The sequence below is a fragment of the Drosophila tropicalis genome, unplaced genomic scaffold (assembly GCF_018151085.1).
Source record: "Drosophila tropicalis isolate 14030-0801.00 unplaced genomic scaffold, ASM1815108v1 contig_593, whole genome shotgun sequence".
Taxonomy (NCBI): Eukaryota; Metazoa; Arthropoda; class Insecta; order Diptera; family Drosophilidae; genus Drosophila; species Drosophila tropicalis.
Window position 1 is genome coordinate 9371722 of NW_027173070.1, and position 22983 is coordinate 9394704.

The 22983-nt window shown below is 38.5% G+C and overlaps 8 protein-coding genes and 1 long non-coding RNA gene across 9 annotated transcripts; 3 read left to right on the forward strand and 6 right to left on the reverse strand.

Moving 5' to 3' along the window:
* Positions 1-246: 246 nt before the first annotated feature.
* MetRS (methionyl-tRNA synthetase 1) lies at positions 247-4028 on the reverse strand. Its single transcript, XM_068291296.1, has 6 exons — positions 3798-4028; positions 3556-3677; positions 2644-3479; positions 2481-2585; positions 1272-2423; positions 247-1211 (listed from the first exon to the last, which is right to left on the reverse strand). The coding sequence occupies exons 1-6, from the start codon at positions 3898-3900 to the stop codon at positions 479-481; spliced, it is 3051 nt and encodes a 1016-aa protein (XP_068147397.1). The 5' UTR covers positions 3901-4028; the 3' UTR covers positions 247-478.
* A 127-nt stretch (positions 4029-4155) lies between these two features.
* LOC137576749 (coiled-coil domain-containing protein 130 homolog) lies at positions 4156-5332 on the forward strand. Its single transcript, XM_068290013.1, has 2 exons — positions 4156-4210; positions 4290-5332. Exon 2 carries the CDS (start codon positions 4321-4323, stop codon positions 5275-5277), a length of 957 nt encoding a protein of 318 aa, XP_068146114.1. The 5' UTR covers positions 4156-4210; positions 4290-4320; the 3' UTR covers positions 5278-5332.
* Positions 5274-6371, reverse strand: LOC137576750 (microtubule-associated protein RP/EB family member 3). The gene is made up of 2 exons (XM_068290014.1): positions 6014-6371; positions 5274-5958 (listed from the first exon to the last, which is right to left on the reverse strand). Exons 1-2 carry the CDS (start codon positions 6141-6143, stop codon positions 5333-5335), a joined length of 756 nt encoding a protein of 251 aa, XP_068146115.1. The 5' UTR covers positions 6144-6371; the 3' UTR covers positions 5274-5332.
* Positions 6372-6487: 116 nt separating this feature from the next.
* Jheh1 (Juvenile hormone epoxide hydrolase 1) lies at positions 6488-8246 on the reverse strand. The gene is made up of 3 exons (XM_068290012.1): positions 7892-8246; positions 7636-7835; positions 6488-7564 (listed from the first exon to the last, which is right to left on the reverse strand). The coding sequence occupies exons 1-3, from the start codon at positions 8099-8101 to the stop codon at positions 6550-6552; spliced, it is 1425 nt and encodes a 474-aa protein (XP_068146113.1). The 5' UTR covers positions 8102-8246; the 3' UTR covers positions 6488-6549.
* A 638-nt stretch (positions 8247-8884) lies between these two features.
* Positions 8885-10705, reverse strand: Jheh2 (Juvenile hormone epoxide hydrolase 2). The gene is made up of 4 exons (XM_068288688.1): positions 10419-10705; positions 10159-10358; positions 9792-9990; positions 8885-9727 (listed from the first exon to the last, which is right to left on the reverse strand). Exons 1-4 carry the CDS (start codon positions 10623-10625, stop codon positions 8942-8944), a joined length of 1392 nt encoding a protein of 463 aa, XP_068144789.1. The 5' UTR covers positions 10626-10705; the 3' UTR covers positions 8885-8941.
* Positions 10706-12356: 1651 nt separating this feature from the next.
* Jheh3 (Juvenile hormone epoxide hydrolase 3) lies at positions 12357-14193 on the reverse strand. The gene is made up of 3 exons (XM_068289230.1): positions 13693-14193; positions 13424-13628; positions 12357-13366 (listed from the first exon to the last, which is right to left on the reverse strand). Exons 1-3 carry the CDS (start codon positions 14091-14093, stop codon positions 12569-12571), a joined length of 1404 nt encoding a protein of 467 aa, XP_068145331.1. The 5' UTR covers positions 14094-14193; the 3' UTR covers positions 12357-12568.
* A 3010-nt stretch (positions 14194-17203) lies between these two features.
* LOC137577705 (uncharacterized) lies at positions 17204-17718 on the reverse strand. Its single transcript, XR_011032455.1, has 2 exons — positions 17479-17718; positions 17204-17404 (listed from the first exon to the last, which is right to left on the reverse strand). It is a non-coding gene; the product is annotated as an uncharacterized lncRNA (long non-coding RNA).
* Positions 17719-19026: 1308 nt separating this feature from the next.
* LOC137577444 (diptericin A-like) lies at positions 19027-19403 on the forward strand. Its single transcript, XM_068290913.1, has one exon. The coding sequence runs from the start codon at positions 19067-19069 to the stop codon at positions 19331-19333; it is 267 nt and encodes an 88-aa protein (XP_068147014.1). The 5' UTR covers positions 19027-19066; the 3' UTR covers positions 19334-19403.
* Positions 19404-21945: 2542 nt separating this feature from the next.
* On the forward strand, positions 21946-22464 carry LOC137577165 (diptericin A-like). The gene is made up of 2 exons (XM_068290561.1): positions 21946-22085; positions 22157-22464. Exons 1-2 carry the CDS (start codon positions 21972-21974, stop codon positions 22394-22396), a joined length of 354 nt encoding a protein of 117 aa, XP_068146662.1. The 5' UTR covers positions 21946-21971; the 3' UTR covers positions 22397-22464.
* The last annotated feature ends 519 nt before the right edge of the window (positions 22465-22983 follow it).

Genomic DNA, 22983 nt, shown 5'->3' on the forward strand with positions numbered 1-22983 from the left:
ACTCGGGAGTGTGAAAAAAAATATCTTCAAATGGTTTATTGTTAAAAAATTAATGCTATGTGTTGAATTATGAAACTTATTAATAAATATAATATTTAAATAATATTCAATGCATACGAAAAAGCTCGGCTTAAACATGAAATATCGTTATATTTAGCTCACCACCAAGACGAGCCTTCGATAAGTTTATCGATAAACGCAGTCGGATACCATGTTCGAAGGTTTCAAAATTGCAAGGATCAATGGTTTTGTTATATGAAAGTCAATTATAAAGTTTTAATTTTTCTGTTCACAAACTCAATAAATTACTAAGCCATTAAGCAAATAAATACAAAGAATTGTTTAAATGCAAAACGAAAAACTTAAAACAAAATGAATAGAAATGTGCAAGTCCTTGACTGATTAGAAATATTTGAGGTAAGGTGGATGAATAGTGTACTGAAAAGAGAAATGAAACTTTCTCCGCCTCCTCCATTGTTTACTTCTTCTTCTTGCCTTTACCCTGCGCTGGAGCAGCTGCCGGGACGCCAGTAAGTGTGGCCAACTCCTTCTTTAGTGACAACAGAATTTCGACTTCAGGTTTCCAAACTGAAGCATCTCCACTGGCTTTAAGGGTCCGCACCTTCTCACCCTGCTGAGCGATTTTATCTTCCAACGATTTTACCTGTTCAGCATTTGGAGTAGCTGCCGCTGAAGGCGCAGGAGCAGGCGCAGCTGAAGCAGTTTTTTGGGCAGCCTCCAATTGCTTTTTGAGGTCAAGTAATACATTTACTTCGGGTTGCCAAACAGACTTATCTTTTGTGGTGCTTTTAAGTTGTCGCACTTTTTCGCCTTGAGCCTGTACAGCTTTTTCTAGATCCTGCACCGATGGAGTACCAGATTTAGTGGGTGCTTGGACAGCAGATGGAGCAGCTTTCTGGGCAGTCTCCAGTTGCTTTTTAAGATCTAACAATTTGTTGACTTCTGGCTGCCAAACAGATTTATCCTTGGTGCTGGCCTTAAGTTCTCTTACTTTGTCACCCTGCGCCTGAATAGCCTGCTCTAGATCTGCAACACTCAGTTGTTCGGATTTCGCTGACTCAGTTTTGGCTTGAACTCCGCCGTATTTGCCCTTCAGCTCATCGATGAAGGCCTGTTCTAGTTTAGCAAAGAGTGGTGCAGGTTTTCCAATCTTGTGTCCAGCTGGCAGGAGCAGAGTGGCCAAAGGTTTGCTGTAAAGAAATCAAAAGTTTTTCTTATTTCTTTTAGGATCAAATTGATATTTCACTTACCTAGCATTGAGAGTTGTTTGCTTGGCATTTAACTGATCAAACAACGTTCTTGCTGTGGATGGCATGTAGGGGAACAGAAGATTGGCCAACAGGCAGGCTATATTGACGGACAAGCCAATAATCGTGGCAGCTCTCTTTTTCTGTGTTTCATCGCCCTTGAGCAGGACCCAAGGTTGTTGGGTCTGCATATAGCCATTGCCATGACGGGAAATGGCTAGTAGATGCCGTATACCATCACGTAGTTTTGCCTTCTCCAAGGAGTTGATATAGCCACGCAACTCTCTGTTGATCAGGGCCAGTAATATCAGTTCATCCTGGGTAAGCACAACTTCTGGTACCACACTGTTAAAGTTCTTCTCACAGAAGACCAAAGCGCGGTTTACAAAGTTGCCCAAATTGTTGAGCAACTCCGAATTGTTGCGCGCTGCCAAATCGTTCCAACTGAAGCTAGAGTCCTGTCCCTCTGGACGAGCCGAGGCGAGATAGAAACGCCAGACATCTGCTGGTATGCCAGTCTCTTGGGCATCATTGCCAAACACACCAATGCCGCGACTCTTGCTGAATTTGCCATCTTCGTAGTTTAGATACTCGGTGGCCATGATGTGGGACACTAAAGTGTGACCCTTGTTAATAGCTAGTAGGACACTGGGCCACACCACCGAATGGAAGGGCACATTATCCTTAGCCATGAATTGGAAGAGCTCGACGTCAGTGCCCTTGGCTGGCTGCCACCATTGCTGATATTCCTTGGTGTAACGCTTAGTCATGGACACATATCCAAATGGAGCATCGAACCACACATAAAAGACCTTTTTCTCGAAACCAGCATGGGGCACAGGAATACCCCATTTAAGGTCTCGGGTAATACAGCGTGGCTTGAGGCCTTCACGTAGCCAAGCTCGGGTTATCACACGAGCATTGTGAGTCCAGCCATTGTCCGCCTTGTCCACCCACTCACGTAACTTGGGCTCAGCCTTGGGCAGATCAATAAATAGCTGATCCGAGGAACGCAACACTGGAGCACTGTTGCACACCTTGCAACGTGGACGTATCAATTCTGTGGCATTCACTAGCTTGCCACATTTGTCACACTGATCACCACGTGCATCTTCATAGCCGCAGCCTGGATGTGGGCAAGTTCCTTCCACAAATCTATAGAAAATCATGAGATAATTAAAAGAAAATTATAGAAAAGGATTAATCACCTACCGATCAGCCAGAAAACGATCACATTTCTGACAGAGCAGCTGCTCCACACTCTCCGTAATGATATATCCTGCACTGTGCACATCCTTGAAAGCCTCTTGAACAATTCTAGAATGAAATTTAATTTATTTTGATTATCTTTAGAAAATGATGTTTTATGCTTTACTCTGTCTGCTCCTGATGGGTGGTTCGTCCAAAGTAATCAAAGCCAATGCCAAACCAACGATAAATTGCATTATGCAGCTCGAAATATTTGTCACAAATTTCGCGCGGAGTTAGATTCTCGGCCAGAGCCTTGTTCTCGGTAGCTGTGCCGTATTCATCAGTTCCACAGATTAGGAGTGTATTGTAGCCAGCCGAACGGGAGTAGCGAGCAAAAATATCAGCCGACAGAACGCAACCAATTATGTTCCCCAAATGAGGAACATTATTTACATAGGGTAGCGCGGAAGTGATTAGAACATTGCGTTCTCCAGCCTTGGGCAGAACAGTACGCAGCTCCACCAGTTTTTTGGGCTCCACATAAGTGAAGGCAGTTCGCGCCGCTTCAATTTCCTCATCCGTTATGGTGTCGGCCAATGTGTTGCCAGTTTCGGCAAGAAGTTTACCAGCATCCACAAGACTGGGTCTCTTCAGAGTGATGTGATGTAAGCCTCCATATCGATTAGATTGCTGCAGAGCATTGAAGCTGAGATCTTTGAGTGGCTGCTGTTGCAGTACCTGCTGCACTTCGGGTAAAACCTTTAAACGGCCATACCAATCCCTCAGTTGATCCACATTCTGGGCACCCTTGAGAGTGCCATCGGGGGCCAACAGAGACCAGACAGCCAAATCGGCTGATGTTATTTTATCGCCAGCCAAATATGGTGATGATTTCAAATGATCATCCAGTTTCTTTACCAGTCCATTAAGCACAGGCAAGGCATTGGGATCGGCCTTATGACCCACACCCATGTGATGGGCCAAAGCCGGAGCCAGTAATGTGGTCGACCATTCCAGCCACTGGAGAATTGAGAGTTTAAATTAGAATTAACACAAAATTGATTTAACCTTGCCCTCAAGGTCACTCCGCCTATACCTCATCCCTCTGCTTGCCTTCATCCGCTAGAAGATATTTGGCTATGGCTGCCGTTGAGAATAATTGCAATCCATTGTCCAGCTCCAACGTGGGTAGTACCAGCAAATGCTTGTATTTGGAATCTGTGGTAAAATCAATCATTTATTGCATCAGAAACTACTTTGAGTCATCGCCCGCATATCAAAACATGCAATATGAGTGAATCCAATTGGACTTGCCGCATCAATGGAGTAAGAATTTACCGTTTAGGTTAACCAACTGCACCTGCACCTCGCGCTTCGCAAACTTGGCCAGTATCTGCAGCTGTAATCCTAATGGATTGCCCTCGTTTGTGTAAATAATCATTGTGGGCAGAAGGAGCAATCTAACTACTTTTAATTCAATTTACGTGGCAATAAATGCGGTTTAAATTAAACAAAATTTTCGCTATGGCCAGCTAGCATGCTCTGTTAGAGATGGGAGCAAACTCGATAGCGCCATGCCAATTTATGCGGTTGGAGATGGGCAACTTCAAAAATTCAATGTTCATTCAAATAATGCAGTACAAATAATAAAAATTTTAAAAAAGAGTTAATTATTCACATATTTTCTTGTTTTAACAATTAAATTAATCCCCCATATTCGATATTTGCCGCCTTCGTGTCCCATGTGGAAGGTAAAAAATACCCACCCCTAGATAAGTTCCACTATCAGCTGTCCACTTTTTCATTATTTGTGTACAATTTTCAAATAAGTTTCTAGCGATTTATCCAAAAATCACTAAAAATGGGCGAACGCAAGGGACAAAACAAATACTATCCGCCGGACTATGATCCTAAGAAGGGCGGACTAAATAAGTTTCGCGGCACCCATGCCTTGCGGGAACGTGCTCGTAAAATCCACATGGGAGTCATCATAATACGTTTCGAGATGCCCTATAATATCTGGTGTGATGGCTGCAAGAATCACATTGGCATGGGTGTGCGCTACAATGCCGAGAAGACTAAGGTGGGCATGTACTTCTCCACTCCCATTTACAAATTCCGAATGAAATGCCATTTGTGCGAAAATCACTTTGAGATTCAAACAGACCCTGGTAACCTGGACTATGTGATACTGTCTGGGGCACGTCGCCAAGAGAATCGGTGGGATCCGCTACAAAATGAGCAGGTGGTGCCAGAAACCAAAGAAGTGCAGAAGCGACTCTTCGATGATGCCATGTATAAGCTGGAACATCAGGCCAAAGATGTTAAGGCGGCAAGCGATGCTAAACCAGTGCTACAAAAGCTTGTGGAACGGAATCAAGGTGTTTGGGATGATAGCTATGAAGCCAATTGTCGCCTGCGTGCCGAATTCCGACAACAGAAGCAAGAGATCAAAGGGCAACAGGAACTGGATCGTCAGCTTTTGGCTAAAAGTAGTCTGGACATAGCTTTGCTGCCCGAGAGCAAACAAGATCGTGAAATGGCAGCTTTAATGAAACTGCAAACCAAAACAGCCTTGGAAAGGGAAGCTGAACAGCGTTTGGATCTTCTCATAAGACCAGCACTTCCAGGCGCCACCACTACCACGTTTGGAGGCACCAAGAGGCAGAAGGCTCTTAACTCGCAGCTGCAATTGCAGGATTTGGGTATAAAACGCAAGTCAAAAGAAGTTGCGAAACCTCCAATTGTAAGCTTAGTAGGAGACTATGCCAGCTCGTCCTCCTCCGCCTGTTCCGATGAAGATAACTCACCTGATTGATGGTAGATAATATTTCGAAAATTTAATGTAAATATATAAGTCTTATAAGTTGTAATTATTCAGTACATTGATTGACTAATTCTGGTCTTGGACTCAGGCTAGGTCTGGCATTGGCACTGCCATTGCTATCATTGGCCCCTTCCGGTTGATCATAGAGAACGGCACACAAACGCTTACAGAACTCCATATGCTGATTTGTCTTCATCACATCCTCCAATAGCAATTCAATATTACGCAATTTGGCATAGCATTCATCGCGTGATTCCGCAGTGCTTCCACATTTAATGTTTAATGTCTGAAGTTCGCCATTTAATTCGTCTATATCGACGACATTCGGTGATGTATTCTCAATGATTGGGACTGGAGATGGCTCTTTCTTAAAGCAACGCGGTTTAATCGGCTTCACGGTGTTGGCTGCCGATTTCAAATTCTCCAAATTGCCAAGACCCTGCGAGTCGAAGAACTTTTTGAACCATTGTAAGAATTCAAAATTATCTTGAAAACGCCCCTTCATCAAACGATCAATGGGCACTGTTTTGTCCAGCTTGAGACGTATGAAAGCGGCTTGAAAGAGTTTCAAATTGTGTAGACACTCGTGTTCCAATTTGGCAGCCATTTTGACACGCTTCAGATTAATGCAATTGGGAAATATCAACTCCATCATCTGGCAATAGGCTACACCTGAAAGAAGCAAATGTTCAATCCGTTTCGAATTTCAAGAATGACTGCGACTCACCGGAGCATAGCTCCTCGATCTTCTTAAACTGTCCATCGACTGTATTGTTAACCCATTGAAGCATATCATGACGTGACATATTCTCCGAGTTGACACTGGTCAAAGCTACAGTTAACTTGAGATCGCTCATCTTTAGTATTTCTTTTGTATATTATGCTAGTAGAAAGTACGAGTAATATGACAATTTGCTATATAATACTATTCACTATGTTACGACGAACGTCGGAAAGGTCCAGCCTGCTCTGATGGATAACACAAAAAAAAAAAAAAAATTGACAAATTAAAAAATGCTTCAGTTGCAGTGTCTCCTCTCCTTTTCTTTACGCTTCCTTCTTTCGAGACATGCGCTTCTGGCAAAAGCTTCTACTGATCTGAGCTTTGAGGCGTTTTGCAGCACTACACTACAGGACAATTTATCGCATAGAGATGACGATCGTTGGAAACGATAAATTCTCACACATTTTCAAAATATCCTTTCAAGTTACAAAAATTTTGTTTATTTTCATATTACAAACTACGAATTCTTTTTTGGGTATTTACAATGTTGGAATTTTGAATTTACGTTCCACTTTCTTAACAAATTCGATAAAGTCCTTGTACAGGACCTGCGGCACTTCGAGGGCAGCAAAATGTCCTCCATTCTTGTAGTATGTGCTATGAATTAAATTTTTGTATTTATATTCCAATTGTGCGTCCAGAAATTGCATTATATCATGCTTGAAACGAGCACATCCTGTCGGGACTGAAGTGGGAACACGTTCTAAACGCAATTCCCTTTGCTCCTTGGTATAAGCCTCGGCATAGAGGCGCTGTGAGGTGGTTATCGAATTGGTTAAATAATAAATCATTAAATTATCCAAAAGGGCATCCAATTTATAGCGTTTCGTGATGCCACCATCGGCCAGTGAGCGATAGCCAGGATTAGTCCAAGTGGAAAACTTTTCGAGTATATAAGCCGCCAGACCCACTGGATTATCGGTGAGGGCAGCTCCTATGGTATCGGGCTTGGTGGCCTGCAAATGGAAGTAGCCGCTCTCCTCAATCAAATAATTGAATTCTCGAGATTTGGGGAAAAAGAAATCCTCATAACCACTGGGAGCATATAGACTTGGCCAGAAGCTAGCCAATAGACCCTTCAGCTGACTCTTGGGACTCAGATTATTGCACATATTCGAGTGATAGCCCAACACATTTTCAGGGAACAAGGTAGCCAGATGGGAGCCAACAATTGAACCCCAATCTCCACCTTGTACAAAGAATTTCTTATAGCCCAGACGCAACATAAGATTACGCATCACAACGGCCACCTGGGCAGGTCCCAATCCTGGACGGGAAGTGCCCTGCGACCAGGCATAACCCGGCATACTGGGCACAATCACATTGAATATATACTTGTTGCTCTCATCCAAGTTCGATTGATGCAGCAAATGTATAAAATCGTAAAATTCCCGCACGGAACCTGGCCAACCATGGAGCAATAGGACCGGATAGTGTTGCTTACCCACTTTGTTTTGATCATAAACCATCAGGTGAAGGAAATGCATGCGTAGTCTGAAATATGTATATTATCATCCATTATCATCCAAGACGTCAACAAAATATTTCTAGATAAGCTATCTTACCCCTGTATATCGGTGGTGAACTGATTGAACTGCCAGAGGAACACTTCACGTTCTCGCCAACGCGGCAGGTAATCGTCACGCCAATATTTAACCAGTTCCTTCAAATAATCACTATTGAAGCCATATTCAAAGGCCACACCCTCCAAGGGTGGAGTCAAACGTAGAGTGCGATTCAGTTGTGCGATCAAGTCATTGATGGTCTACATTAGATAAATCTCCTTAATACTCTTTTTATACTCCTTTAAATTTAACTTACCGCCTCCGGGTAGCTAAGACGATTGTTAATCACTTCCGATGTATTCGCCACATAGGCTTCATAATCCTTGGGCTCTGCCTCATCACCCCACCATTCTTCAAGATCCAACTTAGGGGCTGGCAAATCGCCCCACAGTTGGTTAATCTGCTTATAGACCATGCCTCCTCCAATGGCCAGGAGGAGCACCAAAATCCGTGTTATAGGTGACATTTGGACGGTTTCAAAGTCGCTAATATACTACCGACCGACTGTGTCTGTGTCTCTCTCTCTCGCTCTGTCTGCGTCCGAGCGTGAAGTGTTCTCGTCTAATCAGTTCGCTGAGATTGCAGTTAGCTTTCGCTTTAGAAGCATATCACTAGAACCTAAAAACTGAGCCGGCTCATAGAACTTCGACCAGCGCACGATGATAAGGCACATTTTGTGCCCACTTTGAATGCCCTACATCTCAGACTAGCTAATACTTTAGTTTACTCATCATGACCATCACTTTGTTATTGGTTAAGTGTAGTGTGTAGCTCAGGTCGTTGTAGACCAAGAGTGGGTTGGGTAGGTTTTGTTTATTTACCTAAAAGCTTTTCATGTATTCAGCCCAAAACTTTGCCGGCTCACTAATTGTTTGTTACTTTTTGCGTCGCAGCTGCACATCAATAAATATATACTCACGATCAGGGAGGGATTTAGAAAAGTTGGGGCCGAAATGCTTTCATGGTTTTTATCTAAAGAAGTTTTGTGCAAATTCTTTCTCATTTTTTTTGCTTTCTATCAAATTTTTAACCGCTTTAGTTTAAAGGGCCACCTCTTTTCTCCCAAGCCGCTCCTGCAAACGATTGTGTATTCCATACACCTCTCCCTCTATCTATATATTTAGGTATATACAAAACCTTCAGGTAAACGAAACCCTCTTCAAACTTTCGTTTTTTTTTTTTTTTCTGTTATGTCTTTTCAAACGGTTTCCAACCGGTTTTCTGCAAGAATTCTTCATAAAACACAGTCTTTATGTTTATTTATTTATTTCTTGTTTATTTCGTAACCAACGCCAAACATGTAAACTTAAACTAAAGCTGCTTTTTTAATGAATGCCGTAAAATCGGCATACAGAGTCTCGGGCAATTCAAAGGCTGGAAAATGTCCACCATCTGTGTAATGTGTGGTATGGATAAGATTTGGGAACTTATTGGCCAATTGCTTATCGGATGTATGGGCCAATTCGTGCAAGAAGTGGGCACAACCAGCCTTGGCCTGAATGGGCACTGAATCCACATTCAGACCCAACTGGGCCTTGTTCATCGATTCCGAATATAGACGCATCGAGGTGGTTATCGAATTGGTCACATAGTATATCATTATGTTATCCAACAACTGATCATAGGTAAAACGCTTCGTCAGGCCGCCATCTTCAAGATTTCTAAAAGCGGGATTCGTCCAGGTGGAGAACTTTTCAATGATATAGGCGGCAAGTCCCACGGGATTATCGGCCAAGGCACTACCGACAGTATCTGGTTTTGTGGCTTGTATATGGGCATAGCCCATCTCCTCCAGAATGTGGGCAAACAAATCACCCACTCCCTTATAGAAGTGAGCATGTTGACTATCCAAAAAGTAACTGGGAAATACGGATGCCAAAATCAATTGGATGCTGCCCATGGGACTGTTATTGGTGCACATATTCGAATGATAGGCCAGAACATTCTCAGGGAACAGAGAGGCCACATTCGAACCAATAAGAGAACCCCAATCGCCACCTTGAATCACAAACTTTTGGAATCCCAGACGCAACATCAGATTTCGCATGATCACCGAAACTTGAGCCACGCCAAGTCCTGTCTTAGAGGAGCCCTGCCGAAGAAAATATTCCATAATTAAAAAATTTATTATTCTTTATTGTGACAAGTTTCATTACCTGAGACCAACCGTAGCCCGGCAGACTGGGTGCAATCACCTCGAATACATAATCGCTCTTATCGTTCGGGGTGGTCAGCAATGGAATGAAATCGTAAAATTCACGCACTGTGCCCGGCCAGCCGTGCATTAACAAAAGGGGCAACACTTTTTTGCCAGTCGTTTTGGTGGGTTTAGCGTGGATGAAATGCATTTTGAGTCTACACAAATTGAATATATTGGGGGGGAAAAGGTTAATGGGCGATGGGTTAATATAGTCATTAGGTAACACTATTTTATTTTTAAATCTCTATCTTCAGCTTTCTCATTTCGCATAATTAGTTTGACCCGGAGCTGGATGGTTTGCATAACCAAAAACTATAACTCACCCCTGAATCTCTGTTTGGAAATGCTCAAATTTCTTAAGATACTCCTCGCGTTCGCTCCATTTGTTTAGATAAGTGTCGCGCCAGTATTTCACCACATTACGCAGTTCTTTGGAATTGAAACCATATTGAAATCCAACGCCCTCCAAAGGTTCTTGCAATTTCAAAGGGCGACTCAGTTGTCCCTTTAAATCGGTTATGATCTGAAGACAAGGGTAAAAGATATTCACTTACAGCTCACCAAATTTGTTATAGATACTTACTGCAGGATCAACACTTATATCAAATGGCAATATCGCCTTATTCTCTTTGTACAAGGCTTTGTCTCCAGGACCCCAATAGGCCTCTGTATCCAAATCGGGTCGCTTGCCAGGAGCTGATAAGTCCCGGTAGTTTTTATAGCCAACGAAAAATAAAATTGCAATGCCTGCAACCGATATACGAACTAAAGTGCTACCCACCCCTGCCATAATGTATCAGGGGATCAGAAATATCTATAAATATATATATACAAACTACTACTAAACGCGTCCAGCCGGCACGAAAGATCAAATTGAACTAAATTATTAAGAAACAAACCGAGGAAAATGTAAGATCGGCATTGTTTGAAAGCTTTGAAGCTTTGTCATGCTTAATGTTTGATTTCATCGTCGTTACGGGAGGGGGTTGGGCTAGCGGGAGAGCCAAAAAGCTTGCCGGCTAGCATGACTCTGTCAAATTATTCTCCATAATCTCCAATTGTCTACAATTCACGCTTAGAATTCAATTGATCAATCACAAAGACTCTTATCACACAAAATGCTCTAGGGGGAGCTTTCATGATCGGCTGGCCCACTGGCCTACTCGATCCACACTGTGGATGGCTGTCCCCCCTCCGTTCCAATCGTTTATGCCAAGGTCAAATTTAAAAAAGCTTTTTTGAAACCGAAATTTGCAGTACACAACAAATACATAAGTATAAATGCTATATGCAATTACATACATACAAAAATAATTACAATTTGCTTTTTGTGTATTTCGTAAGAATTAATCACAAAAAATTGATGGTATAATTATGAATCATTTCGAGAGTGAGTACAATATTAAGCTGTCTTCAGGTAAATCAATTTCTATATGTTATAGTAAAACGATCTGTCCATTTCTGTCAAATAAGATGCGTACATCAGAAAGTATCTAATCTAAAAGATCTAGTAAATTTCCATTTTCGATCACGACTAAATTTACATTTAAGATTTTGATGATCTTTTGCTTAAACTGTTTTCTTAGAACTTGTACATTATCTTAAAAAGTGTTTCAAAATATATTGTTTACTTTTGAAAATAAAGTTTTTTAATTTCAAAAATGAGTTCTTTAAAGACATCTTAAAAGAGAGTCATTCTTGATTCCAATTTCCTGTATAAAACGCGTTTTATTTGGTTTTTGTTTTACTGTAATTTTGAAAAGTTGGAAATAATTTAAATTGATTGACATTATGTGTCTAACTATCTGAGGTGTCGGTTTTTCTCGCCTCGTCATGCTTACTTTGGTAATAAAATATATACCTGGGTAGCTAATCAATCGTCATCTAGACAAAATAATAAACACAAATTAAAATTGTTCCAATAGACTTTAAATTTCCCACTAACTAATCTCTAGAAACCTGGGGTAATTCGAGAGATTTGTTGCTCTAAATACTTATCCAAACTCTGTTGATAATAGAACTTAAGAAGTTTTGTTTAGTTTGAGTTAGAACATTTATAAAATGAATTGTGAAAAAATAAACCAAAACTTTTCGAGCCACCCTCGTAGCAGCTAAAAAAACAACACAAATGAAACATTTCGTTCACTTTTGAAGTGGTCTTTGGTACTTGGGCAATTATGATTGCTATATTTCGAATTACTTTTGACTTTGGCGCAAAGATTAAAAGGGCTAAGAACAAAAATATTAAAAAAATAAATAAAATCTGAATATAAAACGAGCACTGACTTCTCATTTTTTTAGATAGCTACTAAGGTTACCAGAAATACTTTCACTGCTACTGCCTCTCAGTATGTCAGTACTTAATGTTTAAGTTTAATGTTTCAAAACTTGCTTATATTACAAACCCTTTTTAAACATTTATGAAGTTTGATATTGGTCTAACGTGTCGAAAATTAGAAGATCCAAGTCATATGTTTTTTAAAACACTTTAAAAATTACCCCAAAATTCATATACAGTTGATTACTTTTAGTTATTTGAATTGTATTTGATTGTCGTTTTTCGTTTTCTTTCAATTTCTTTTAGAGGTATAACAAAACGTTCCTAAAATCGAATAGAAATTGAGGCAGTTGACTAACAAAACATTTTACGGCTTGGTGGAGGTTTCTAACTATATATAATATAGTGGGAGTTCTTTAATACATATGTACATGGAGACATCAATTAAATTTGGTCTAAAAAGTCTCCCCGTGCAGAGCGAGTTTGCGTACAAAGGTTGTGAAATCATTATACAACATAGAAGGCATCTCCATGGCGGCAAAGTGACCACCTTGTTGGAAATACATGCTATGCTTCAGATTGGGGAACTTGTCCCGCAGCTGCCAATCAAAGGCCGCTGGCAAATCATTGCGGAAGCGGGCACAACCCATGGGAACGGGTGATTGAACGCGATCCAATTGCAATGCTCTGTACTCCTTGGACACGTTCTCCGCATAGAAACGAGCTGCCGTGGTGGCCGAATTACTCAAATAGTAGATCATTAAGTTATCCAAGACAGCTTCAAGACCGTAGACAGTGGTAATGGCACCAAAATCTTGGGCCAAACCCGGTCCAGCGCAGGTCTGGAACTTTTCCAATATATATGTGGCCAGGGCCACAGGACTAGAAGTTAGGGCAGCGCCTATGGTATCCGGTTTGGTAGCCTGTATGTGGAAATAACCGCTTTCCTTGAGCAGTCCCTCATACTTTTCCCACAGCGGGAAATGATGATCGATGAAGAAGCGAGAGGGTAAAACCTTTTCCGGGAAATAGCTGGCATAGATGCCCTTGAGGAAAGCCAAAGGAGTATGTAGCACACACATATTGGAATGATAGCCCAAAACATTTTCCGGATATAATGTGGCCAGATTGCTGCCAATAATGCTGCCCCAATCGCCACCCTGAACAAAGAATTCCTTATAGCCCAGACGCAACATTAAATTCCTCATTACTGTGGCCATTTCAGCAGCATTGAAACCAGGACGAGTTGCAGCCTAAAAAATATAAGCAAGGTTAATAGAATATTCCAATTCTTTCAACTTGAATCTTACATCGGAGAAGCCAAAGCCCACCAGAGATGGGGCAACCACATCGAAAGCGTAGTCAGAGACATTTTGATCTTTGCCCAACATGGGGATAAAATCGTAAAATTCCCTCACCGATCCCGGCCAGCCATGAAGAAGAAGCAGTGGGTAGACATGCTTTCTGGCCTTTGCCTCCTCTTTGACATGTTCGTGTATGAAATGTATATTTAGTCTAAGAAATTAAACGATAAGAATTTACTTTATAGATAATATATTATCGGCACACCGAGACTCACCCTTGTATCTCGGTTGTAAACTGTTTCAATGAATTGAGATACTCCTCACGTTCATCCCAGACGGTTAGATACTTGTCGCGCCAGTAATCCGCAAACTGTTGCAGGGCATAGGTATTAAAGCCATACTCAAAGGCAATCCCATCCAGCGGCTCGGTTAGACGTAGTGTGCGATTCAATTGTTTACGCAAATCCTCGATATCTTCACTTGGCACTTGCAATTTAAATTCATAGATCTCCTCATCGGGTACATAGTTGTCGCCCTCGCCGGGTCCCCAATAGGTATTATCATTGAACTCGGGCTTGGGCAGTGGCCGTGTGAAATCAGTAAATAGCAAATATCCGTAGCCAATAAAGGCGCCGAATACGGCCACAATCAGTCCGAATACCAGCAGGCACTTCATGCCGTTTAGTGATTAGAATTTAAATTAGCAAACGATCCGGCCAAGACCAATTCGTGTCTCTGCTTTGCTCTCTCACACACACGTCCGAACGATGGGCGCGTCGTGGCCAAACTGACAAATGCAAGTTTCATTTCGGGTATACTAAGTCAAAACTACGAAAGAATAAACAAAAACAATAAAATATACTAAACGAATATTTATAAATTTTATATATAGGTATATGTAGCAGTCATTTGTATGTGTTCATGCGGCATATAGATAGCACACGGTGAGTTATCTCTGTACAATGGGCTCAATTGATGCATGACTTGCACTTTTAATATTTAAATTTTAACCTTTGATCGATGCTTGGGGGAAGCCTAATGAAACAAACTGTCTTTTCAGATGAAATTCATATTGACGTGTCACGATAGCTCCGTATTTATTTCTTAAATAAAAGACATTATGGTTTTCTGTTTAGCTACTATAGGCAAAGGCAAAGTTGGAGAAGTTTGCCCCATAAAGTATGCAATTGTCAGTCAAAGAACTCGTGTTGAGCACAACTTATTTAACGCTATTGAAATCATTTTATGCTTTATTAAAAATGGAATCTTTCCACCATTTGCTAGACGATATCACCCATTGTAAAATTTAGTGTGAGAGTTACCTGAATGGTCGATTGATTTTTCATTTGAGATACGATGAGCCTCTTCGTTTGAACGTGTGTTAGTGCGTACGCCTGCAAATTGAAGCAGCTTCAACTACTTAACGCTATCTTATCGTCTAGAGAAATAGAATTTTTATTTATTAGTTTCCACTTGGCAGCGACGCTTATAAATCTCTGCCCTTCTATACCCATTTGATGATGTGGCCCAAATATTGAATGAAATGGAAAACCAATGAGAAAACAGATCAGTAGGCCACGTGTAAATGAACAATCCAAGCAGTATTCAAAAAATTAGAATAACACATTTTATATTTGTCTAACACTAAATCAAAGTCATGCAGCTTATAACCATAAAAGTACAGAGTATAGATGGAACTTCTGAGCTATATTGCTTAGGACGTTCAGAGGCAATTAAGCAATTATATTGTATGGAAAGGGGTGTGGCTCTGGATTCGATACGTCTATATTTCGATGGCTATGAAATTAGGGAAAACGATACAGCCGAATCATTGCAATTGGAAGATGAAGATCTGCTAGACATGGTCAATTTGGTGGAACAGCATGGCGATGGGCCTGGTGTTGGCCAAATGGCTTAAGGTCAATGAACTGTTTGCTGTAGAAGTGCTACGTTTTCTTAGAAAGGGGCATGCTCGGCCAGGACATGCACTTGTCATATCAAAGGCGCTCTGGCGGCAGGATAATTTGTTTAAATTGTAAGGCGCACAATTATGTCGTCGACATGCAAACACACAAACACAAGTACACAGAGAAAGCCCTTAGCTAGACACAAAAGTGCCGGAAGTCATGCAACCCCCTAACAATGATTTTGTTTGCCTTCTCTGCTGCACATACATATACATATACAAACGTTTTCTCGTTCATATATAGTTTGTTTCGTTTTCGGGGCGTGGCATTTAAGGTAGGGGAAAAAAACAATTGAGGTAAAATTAACGCAATTACAACATTGCCGCAAGGACTTTCATTCGATATATTCTCTATAACGTCTGATGCAGTGCAGTAGAGAAACTTTTCCATTTTTCTTTCTTTGTTGGATTGCGTGCCACCATGAAATCGAATTGATGGCGTTTTGGCTAAGCACTTGGGCCCAAAAGCGTGTCAAACTTGGCAGCTTGAAATCAAAATCATTGAAAAAACAACTCAGAGCCGATCGCTATCAAGGCTTCATGAGAATTCCAACGCTTCAGCTCCAGCTCCAGCTCGTGCTCCTATTTCGGAACCTATTCCTATGCCTGAACGACCATTAATTGCCGCTTAATTTGCCTTTAGTTTTATTTGTTAGTTTTTGGGCTTCTGGGCTCACTTATTGAGTGTTTTGGATGTGCTAGTTTTTTGTTTTACGTTCTCTTCCTTGCTTGAATTTTAATGGCCACAATTATTCCAGCCTGACACGCACTCATCGTAAAAGTCCATTGAACTAAGGAATTGATTTTTCTTTAGGGCTTGTTTCGCATTTCATTCAAACAAAACTTTCACACATTATTCCGCTTCATTCAGAAACAAAAAAATTTGTGATTAACGAAAAACTATTTAAGATAACAAATTCTTTGAGACTATAATTCATTCATGGCATTTGAACAAAATGTTTCGAAAGCAAATATTTATGTACCAATAGTCAAACTTAAATAGTTACTTCCCCATATTGTTTGATTATAAGGACATAAAGAGAAAAACTTGATTTATTTTGTTATGAACTAAAATTTGTCTCATTACAAATGTGCCTTCAGTGTTTAAACCTCCTAACTACAATTTGAATGATAGGAGGTTTAAACACTGAAGGCACATTTGTAATGAGACAAATTTTAGTTCATAACAAAATAAATCAAGTTTTTCTTACAATTTGAATGATATAAGCGCAAAGTTTTGTAGGCACAATATTTGAGTATATACATATACTTTTGCTTGCCTACTTTCAGGGATATCTTTTTAATTGTTGAAACTTCTAAATGCACAATTGAAATTTAACAACTTTAATGGGTAAGCCTAAAAGTAGGCAACAAATATCTTTGAAAACAAAGAATATTCTTAAAAATTTTCACATTTTCCAAGTCGGAATTCTAAATACATATATACAAATTTTAACTCTCTGCTCTGCCTGAAATTATTTTAATCTATAAAAGAGACTTTATGAAATACTGATTGAACAAACAATTCAATACAATAATCTATTTTGAAACTCTGAACGAGATTCTGTTTGTATTGTATTACCTAATGACCTGTGATATACATTGTGTTTGCATCTGCTATCAGCTTGGGATTTAAATGGAAAATATTTCATTTGTATTTAATTTATAAAAGTTGTGATTCATGATTCGAAGGATAGTAAATGACAATCGAGTGCCTCTACTCATCGCCTTTGGAAAATAATGGAGAAGAAAGTCCTTAAACGTCTACGACTAAGTTCTGAATGGTTTTTAATGTGGGCAATTAGATTTCGATTGTCGAGTCTTGTGATAAAAGAAAAGTTAGGAACTATTTATTAATTAGAAAAAACTTGACTTGAAAACTTATTAAATTAATGATCCATCACATTCCACTCGCCATGGGCATCATCCCATACTGGGAATTCCGATTTTTCCGGCGTTTTTGTACCCATCTCACCGATGTGCAGTAAAACGTCGTCATCCTGGGCAGCCGTTAGTGTTGGCTGCAAATTAAATGTTGCCAGTTGACCGAAAACTCTTTAAAAATGAATTTTCGATTTGCAAAAAGTATACTTACCCACTCGCAGATGAGAACAACAAGCAATGAAATTGCAATTATATATGCTGCAAATTGTAATTGTGAATGCATTTTCTATACCCAACGATTGCCAGATCCGCTGCACAACTGTTTTCAACAAAATTAAAATATACAATATTTATTTCAGTGGCCTAGCCTTATCAGGCGGCTATTTACTGATAGCCAGTCCTCTGAGTGAGAGAGGCAGTCAGCCAGCCGGAGGTAAAAATCGAAATGAACAAATAAAAGATTGAACAAAAATATATTATTTTACATACCAACATACACATACAAACATACATACATACATATATATTCTGGATGAGATGAAAAGTAAACATCAAATGTTATCACAAATTTTAGCAGAATTTTTTATACACTTTATAATTATTTTAGAATCAAAATTAAATAAGTAGAGTTTATCTTTCGAGTTTTTGGACGAGTTATGAAATTATATGTATATAAATTTTTTGATTTTTCAGTATTGTTTAGAGATTTGCCGAACATTGTCAATTTCCATTTAAATGCTAATTATAAAATTTGTTCTGGGGCAACATATATTTGCTGCCTGAATATTTTTGTTATCTGTTGATGTTGCTAAATATTTAAGCTTTTTAATTGCGTCAAAGCCCCATAGGATTAGGACTGCGATTAAGCCCAAAAACGTGGCTTTGAAATGTTTTTAATAAATAATTTACATACATAAAAACGAAACAAATTTGATTGTGTGTTTTGATTTGTATTTTTTTAGCTTTCTGAATATAAAAAGGCAATAACTTTTTATATAATTGGGTCACTTTTTAAAGGACTATGGTCAGAAGAATGCTTGGAGATGTCCTGACAATTGCGTCAATTCCTTCTTCTATAGACTTAAATAAATATTAAGACATTTCTTAAAAACTACTAATCTAATGTTGATAAGTTGAATAGGGAAAATAAGTCCCCATCAATGTATTCTTTTCCACATAACCGAAAGTTGAAAATGCTAAAAACATTCAAAAGAACTTGGCTAGCAAAAATTGTAATGCAAATTTAGGACATTTCCGCATGAGGTCTGGGATTTGCTTTCTAACTCCATTCCTGTTCTTTGTTACCCCAATAAGACGTCCTGGCAACCATCTGCCTTAAAGACCTTGACTTTCGGTATCCATAACACAAATTCAATTTTAATATAAAATTCTTATGCTTCAAAGAATTTTCATTTCGAATAAACAAACGGAACGTACCGTTCAATGTAAAGAGAATTAAATAATGTAAAAAAATGAAAGAAAAACTTTTCTGTTACATTTTCGAATTGAACTTTGGCAAAAGTAAAATTGTCAAAGGCTTACATATGTACATACATATTGCATATGCACTGATGCAAAGTAAAAATGTTAAACAAACAAAGAAGCAGACAGCAAAAAACAAGTGGTTCAAATGAGGGGATTTTTTGTTGCCCTTTTTAACCCCTCATGGGGATTCACTTTTCATGGGATCCCTACCATTTGGAGCACCTATAAAAGTGCATAGAAATGCAAAAGACTTTATTAGTCATTGCAAGATGAAAGCTACAATTGTTATAGGTTTGGCCTGTTGTTTTACCATCATGGGCATGGGCATTTGCTCACCCTTACCGGAGGATCAAACTACCCCTCGTCCTTTTCTCAACCTCGAGGGCGGAGGCGGAGGACAGCGTGGCGATGGCTTCCATATTAATGTGCAAGGACGCGAGAATATCTGGACCAGTGATAATAAGCGGCATGAGGTGGATTTGTATGGGAAATATGGTCAACATTATGGTGGACCCGGTGGCACTTCACCAGCCAGACATGAATTTGGCACCATCTATACCTATAGGTTCCCCAACTTTTGATTTCATGTAATCTCTCGAACTATCAAATGAAATAAAAAGCGATCCTTGAACACGTTCAGTTACCCCGGAACATTTAAGATTTGAGTTTACTATTTACTTAGCTAAAGATGATCTTGCAATTTGTTTAATTGTACATGTTATTTCTGTGCTTTATGCTCGGTTGGTTTTTTTTTTCCATTTTTATTTTTATTATTATTATTTTTTTTTTTTTTGTTTGTTAATAAGAAATTAAGCAATACCCATGCCAATGACGATGACAGGCGAGACAAAATGCTTTTTGCTAATTGGATTTATTGCGTAAACTGTCAAAAGAATCTTCTATGAAAATTTATCATCCAAGAGATTAAGCCAAAGTTTAAAACATTAAGACACACAGACACACAACACAAACACACCAAATAATGTTAATATTCATTTTTTAAGTATTACGGCAGACCAACGAAAGCGAAGGTTCAGGTAGTAGGCGTTGCTTCTGCTGCTGCTGATTCATAATAAAATTCATCTTATGGGTAGATTTTGGATTCCCATTTGGGGATTACTCAAGAAAAATGAGGAACTTTAAACTAAGGAAATACGCTGACCTTGTCAAATGGCAGATGATGTCACAATTCACAAAAGCTAGACAGATTCCTCTTAGGTAGCCAACAATCTTGAATGGAAAGTTCTGCGTATTGTGATTCGTTTTGTCTATCTTCAAATTCATATGCATAGCTCCGCACACAAAATCATAGTGCAGAACATTTCAAGAGAATTCTCGTCTTGATTATTACCTTCTGCATGTGTGATTTGCTTTATTATATGGTAGAAAATGTATGATGGAGATGGATGTACCTACAAAAAAATGCGAATATCACGTAAATATCAGATAGTCGAATACATACTCATAAAATTACATTTGCCTTAGATGTAAGCATTACTATTATTCTGTTTTCCAATTTAAGTCCATTTAATGCTCTTATCCCTATTTGATTGTTGTGATTATAAGGAATCCCCTTTTAAATAGAGATTCAATACAAAAACTACCTTAAATAGTTGGGATTGGGGTCAAAGGTTGAGTCAAAGGCAGACCTATTTCTAGTAACAATAACAGGAGAGTAATAGCCATTTCTGTTGGGTACTTCCCTTGTTAGTCTATATATAAAAATCATTTTGCTTTTTAGATTTTTATTGATCATCGATTATACCCTGTATCCAAACGGATAATTTGAAAATTTTCTATTTTATTTATACGTTACTTAATTGTAAAACTACAAAATTTATTTTTGTAAACTTAAGCTGGAAAATAACTAGAATGGAATGGTTTTATTAATCTATATGTGAACTGCTAAAGGTAATTGGCATATAAGTAACTATTCATATATATTCACATACGTAGCTGAATACGTAGGTTGAGGAAAATTAGCATCACACCAATCTTTACAGATTGCAGGGTATTCTGTTAAGAAATAAGCTCGAGATGGCAATGCATTCAAGAAAAAAAGGATTATTTAGTCTGCATCTAAATGTGCAATAAGTTAGTCGCATTTGACATCATACTAGAAGATGAAACATTATTGAGCTGTCATATTAAATTGGGTAGGTGCTTAATATTTATAGAATATTATTATTATGAAACAAACAGGTCTAGATCACTCAATCTAACTATTTTCTAATGAACATTCACATTAGAATAGAGAAATATATCCAAATGCAATCGTGTATCAAACTAAACTATGTGAATTGGAATTTTAAGTATTTCAAATATATTTTTGCAAGGTTCTAGCATACACTCATACAAAACACACATACATCAGATTTAATCACAAGAGAATTCTTAATGATTAAGGTTAAGGTTTTAATTTCAAAAGGTTTCTGATGATCTTTGATAATAATGATTAAAAGAAAGCCAGAAAGGTAGATTAAAATATTATTAATAATAATATTTTAATTCGTATAATATTGAATAACTATCCAAGAAGGTTCTCCGAATGGTGAAATTGTATTTTTGCTCATTATTTAGCTTAAGTATTTAACTTTATAATGTAAATAGTATTCAAAAACTAACTGAAATACCTCTCGCTTAACATTTAAATGCAGCTTTACATAAATGAAAAATAATGTTGTATTGATTTGCAAACTGCAGCCTGATACATTAAATTATATTAATGACAATAAAACAATCAAATTGAAAATGAAATTTTTAAATATTTAATAAATGAATCAATGCGTATTCGATGTACAAAACTAATTTGTTTATTCAAATGTTTGGATAAAAATATCATTCTTGGGATGTATCCAAAGATTGAAAATTTATATGTGTGTAAACATTTTCAAAAAAAGTATATATGTAGCTACAGAAATTGTAGGCACTTTGTTCGCGATTGGGAATCACTTTTTAATTCTCAACATTTACACAAGTGGCTTATCAATAGTATTATATTACCCCATCGGGGATCTACTTGTGAACCACTGATCTTTTTTTTTCCATTCAGAGACAGATCGTTTAGGTGTCTGTATGGGAATTCCGAGAGGGAATCTTTCTTTCACCCAGATAAGACTCAGAGATGAACTAGCTGGCTGCATATGTATATAAAAAGCCCGCCTGCTTTCATTTGTCACATCAGTCTAAGACACTTTGTTCTCTCGTTAACAATTCAAAATGCAGTTTACTTTCGGTTTGCTAATCCTTGGCCTGGCATGTGCCCTTACTGCTGCCTATCCTCAGCCATATCCTGACAATGAAATTGTGGTCACTAACCCAGAACCCTTTTCGGTAAGAGAAAGAAAATGAAAAGAGCTAAAAGTTGAATTAAATTTAATTTTCGATTTTTTTATTGTTTGCAGTATTCGCCAGATTTCGAAGCACCTCGTGTACGCCGCCAATTGCAGTTGCAGGGCGGAGGCGGTGGCAGTCCTCGTCAGGGCTTCGATTTGAGTTTGCAGGGACGTGCTCCCGTTTGGCAGAGCAATAATGGACGCCATCAACTGGATGCCACTGGTTCATATGCTCAACATTTGGGTGGACCTTATGGCAACAGCCGCCCTCAATGGGGAGCAGGAGCACAATATACTTTTAGATTTTAGAAAAACAAAGTAAATTAAATAAATTATAATAAATTATTAAAGCTGTTCTAACGTTTGGATAAAGAAAACCTTTTAATGTTTTTAATAATTTTTAGAGTTTTTTTCTGTAAGTTTTAAGAGAAGAAGTCAAAATGACATGAAACAATATATAAGCGAAATTCGTTCGACAGTTTTTGTTTCAGAGAATTCAGAGAAACAAAACGAAAGAACAAGGAATCCATTTAAGTCTTTTTATCAATAGAGTTGCATTTTTTCTGAACTAATCGTTTCTTAAATTTTTTTGATGGAAGCTGAAAATAGGAACAAATACAGTCTGAAACCATTTAAGGAACAATACTAAAGTCTTGATATTGTGTTTTGCTTTAACCAGTGAGAATATGTCATAGTATAAGTAGCTGATCAATCCTTTTAAAGAAATGTAAGGAAATAAATAAACTAAACTAGACACAAACAGCATAAAGATGCCTCTAGTCAGTCCACACAAAATGCAGGAAAATTAAAACTTATCATATGTATGATAAGTAATATGTAAGAGTTGTAACAGCGAAAAAAAGTATTTATTTTTAAGTTGTAGCATATTAATATCT

Coding starts and splice junctions, on each gene's coding strand:
- MetRS (XM_068291296.1), bottom strand. CDS start 3,900: ATGATTATTTACACAAACGAGGGCAATCCATTAGGATTACAGCTGCAG. Junction 3,678..3,797: donor GCAGTTGGTTAACCTAAACG/GTAAATTCTTAC, acceptor ATTTTACCACAG/ATTCCAAATACAAGCATTTG. Junction 2,424..2,480: donor GATCGTTTTCTGGCTGATCG/GTAGGTGATTAA, acceptor GATTTTCTATAG/ATTTGTGGAAGGAACTTGCC.
- LOC137576749 (XM_068290013.1), top strand. CDS start 4,321: ATGGGCGAACGCAAGGGACAAAACAAATACTATCCGCCGGACTATGAT.
- LOC137576750 (XM_068290014.1), bottom strand. CDS start 6,143: ATGAGCGATCTCAAGTTAACTGTAGCTTTGACCAGTGTCAACTCGGAG. Junction 5,959..6,013: donor GATCGAGGAGCTATGCTCCG/GTGAGTCGCAGT, acceptor TGCTTCTTTCAG/GTGTAGCCTATTGCCAGATG.
- Jheh1 (XM_068290012.1), bottom strand. CDS start 8,101: ATGTCACCTATAACACGGATTTTGGTGCTCCTCCTGGCCATTGGAGGA. Junction 7,836..7,891: donor GTCTTAGCTACCCGGAGGCG/GTAAGTTAAATT, acceptor TATCTAATGTAG/ACCATCAATGACTTGATCGC. Junction 7,565..7,635: donor TTCACCACCGATATACAGGG/GTAAGATAGCTT, acceptor TACATATTTCAG/ACTACGCATGCATTTCCTTC.
- Jheh2 (XM_068288688.1), bottom strand. CDS start 10,625: ATGGCAGGGGTGGGTAGCACTTTAGTTCGTATATCGGTTGCAGGCATT. Junction 9,991..10,158: donor TTCCAAACAGAGATTCAGGG/GTGAGTTATAGT, acceptor CAATTTGTGTAG/ACTCAAAATGCATTTCATCC. Junction 9,728..9,791: donor CGGGCTACGGTTGGTCTCAG/GTAATGAAACTT, acceptor TTTCTTCGGCAG/GGCTCCTCTAAGACAGGACT.
- Jheh3 (XM_068289230.1), bottom strand. CDS start 14,093: ATGAAGTGCCTGCTGGTATTCGGACTGATTGTGGCCGTATTCGGCGCC. Junction 13,629..13,692: donor TTTACAACCGAGATACAAGG/GTGAGTCTCGGT, acceptor TTAATTTCTTAG/ACTAAATATACATTTCATAC. Junction 13,367..13,423: donor TGGGCTTTGGCTTCTCCGAT/GTAAGATTCAAG, acceptor TATATTTTTTAG/GCTGCAACTCGTCCTGGTTT.
- LOC137577444 (XM_068290913.1), top strand. CDS start 19,067: ATGGGCATGGGCATTTGCTCACCCTTACCGGAGGATCAAACTACCCCT.
- LOC137577165 (XM_068290561.1), top strand. CDS start 21,972: ATGCAGTTTACTTTCGGTTTGCTAATCCTTGGCCTGGCATGTGCCCTT. Junction 22,086..22,156: donor CTAACCCAGAACCCTTTTCG/GTAAGAGAAAGA, acceptor TATTGTTTGCAG/TATTCGCCAGATTTCGAAGC.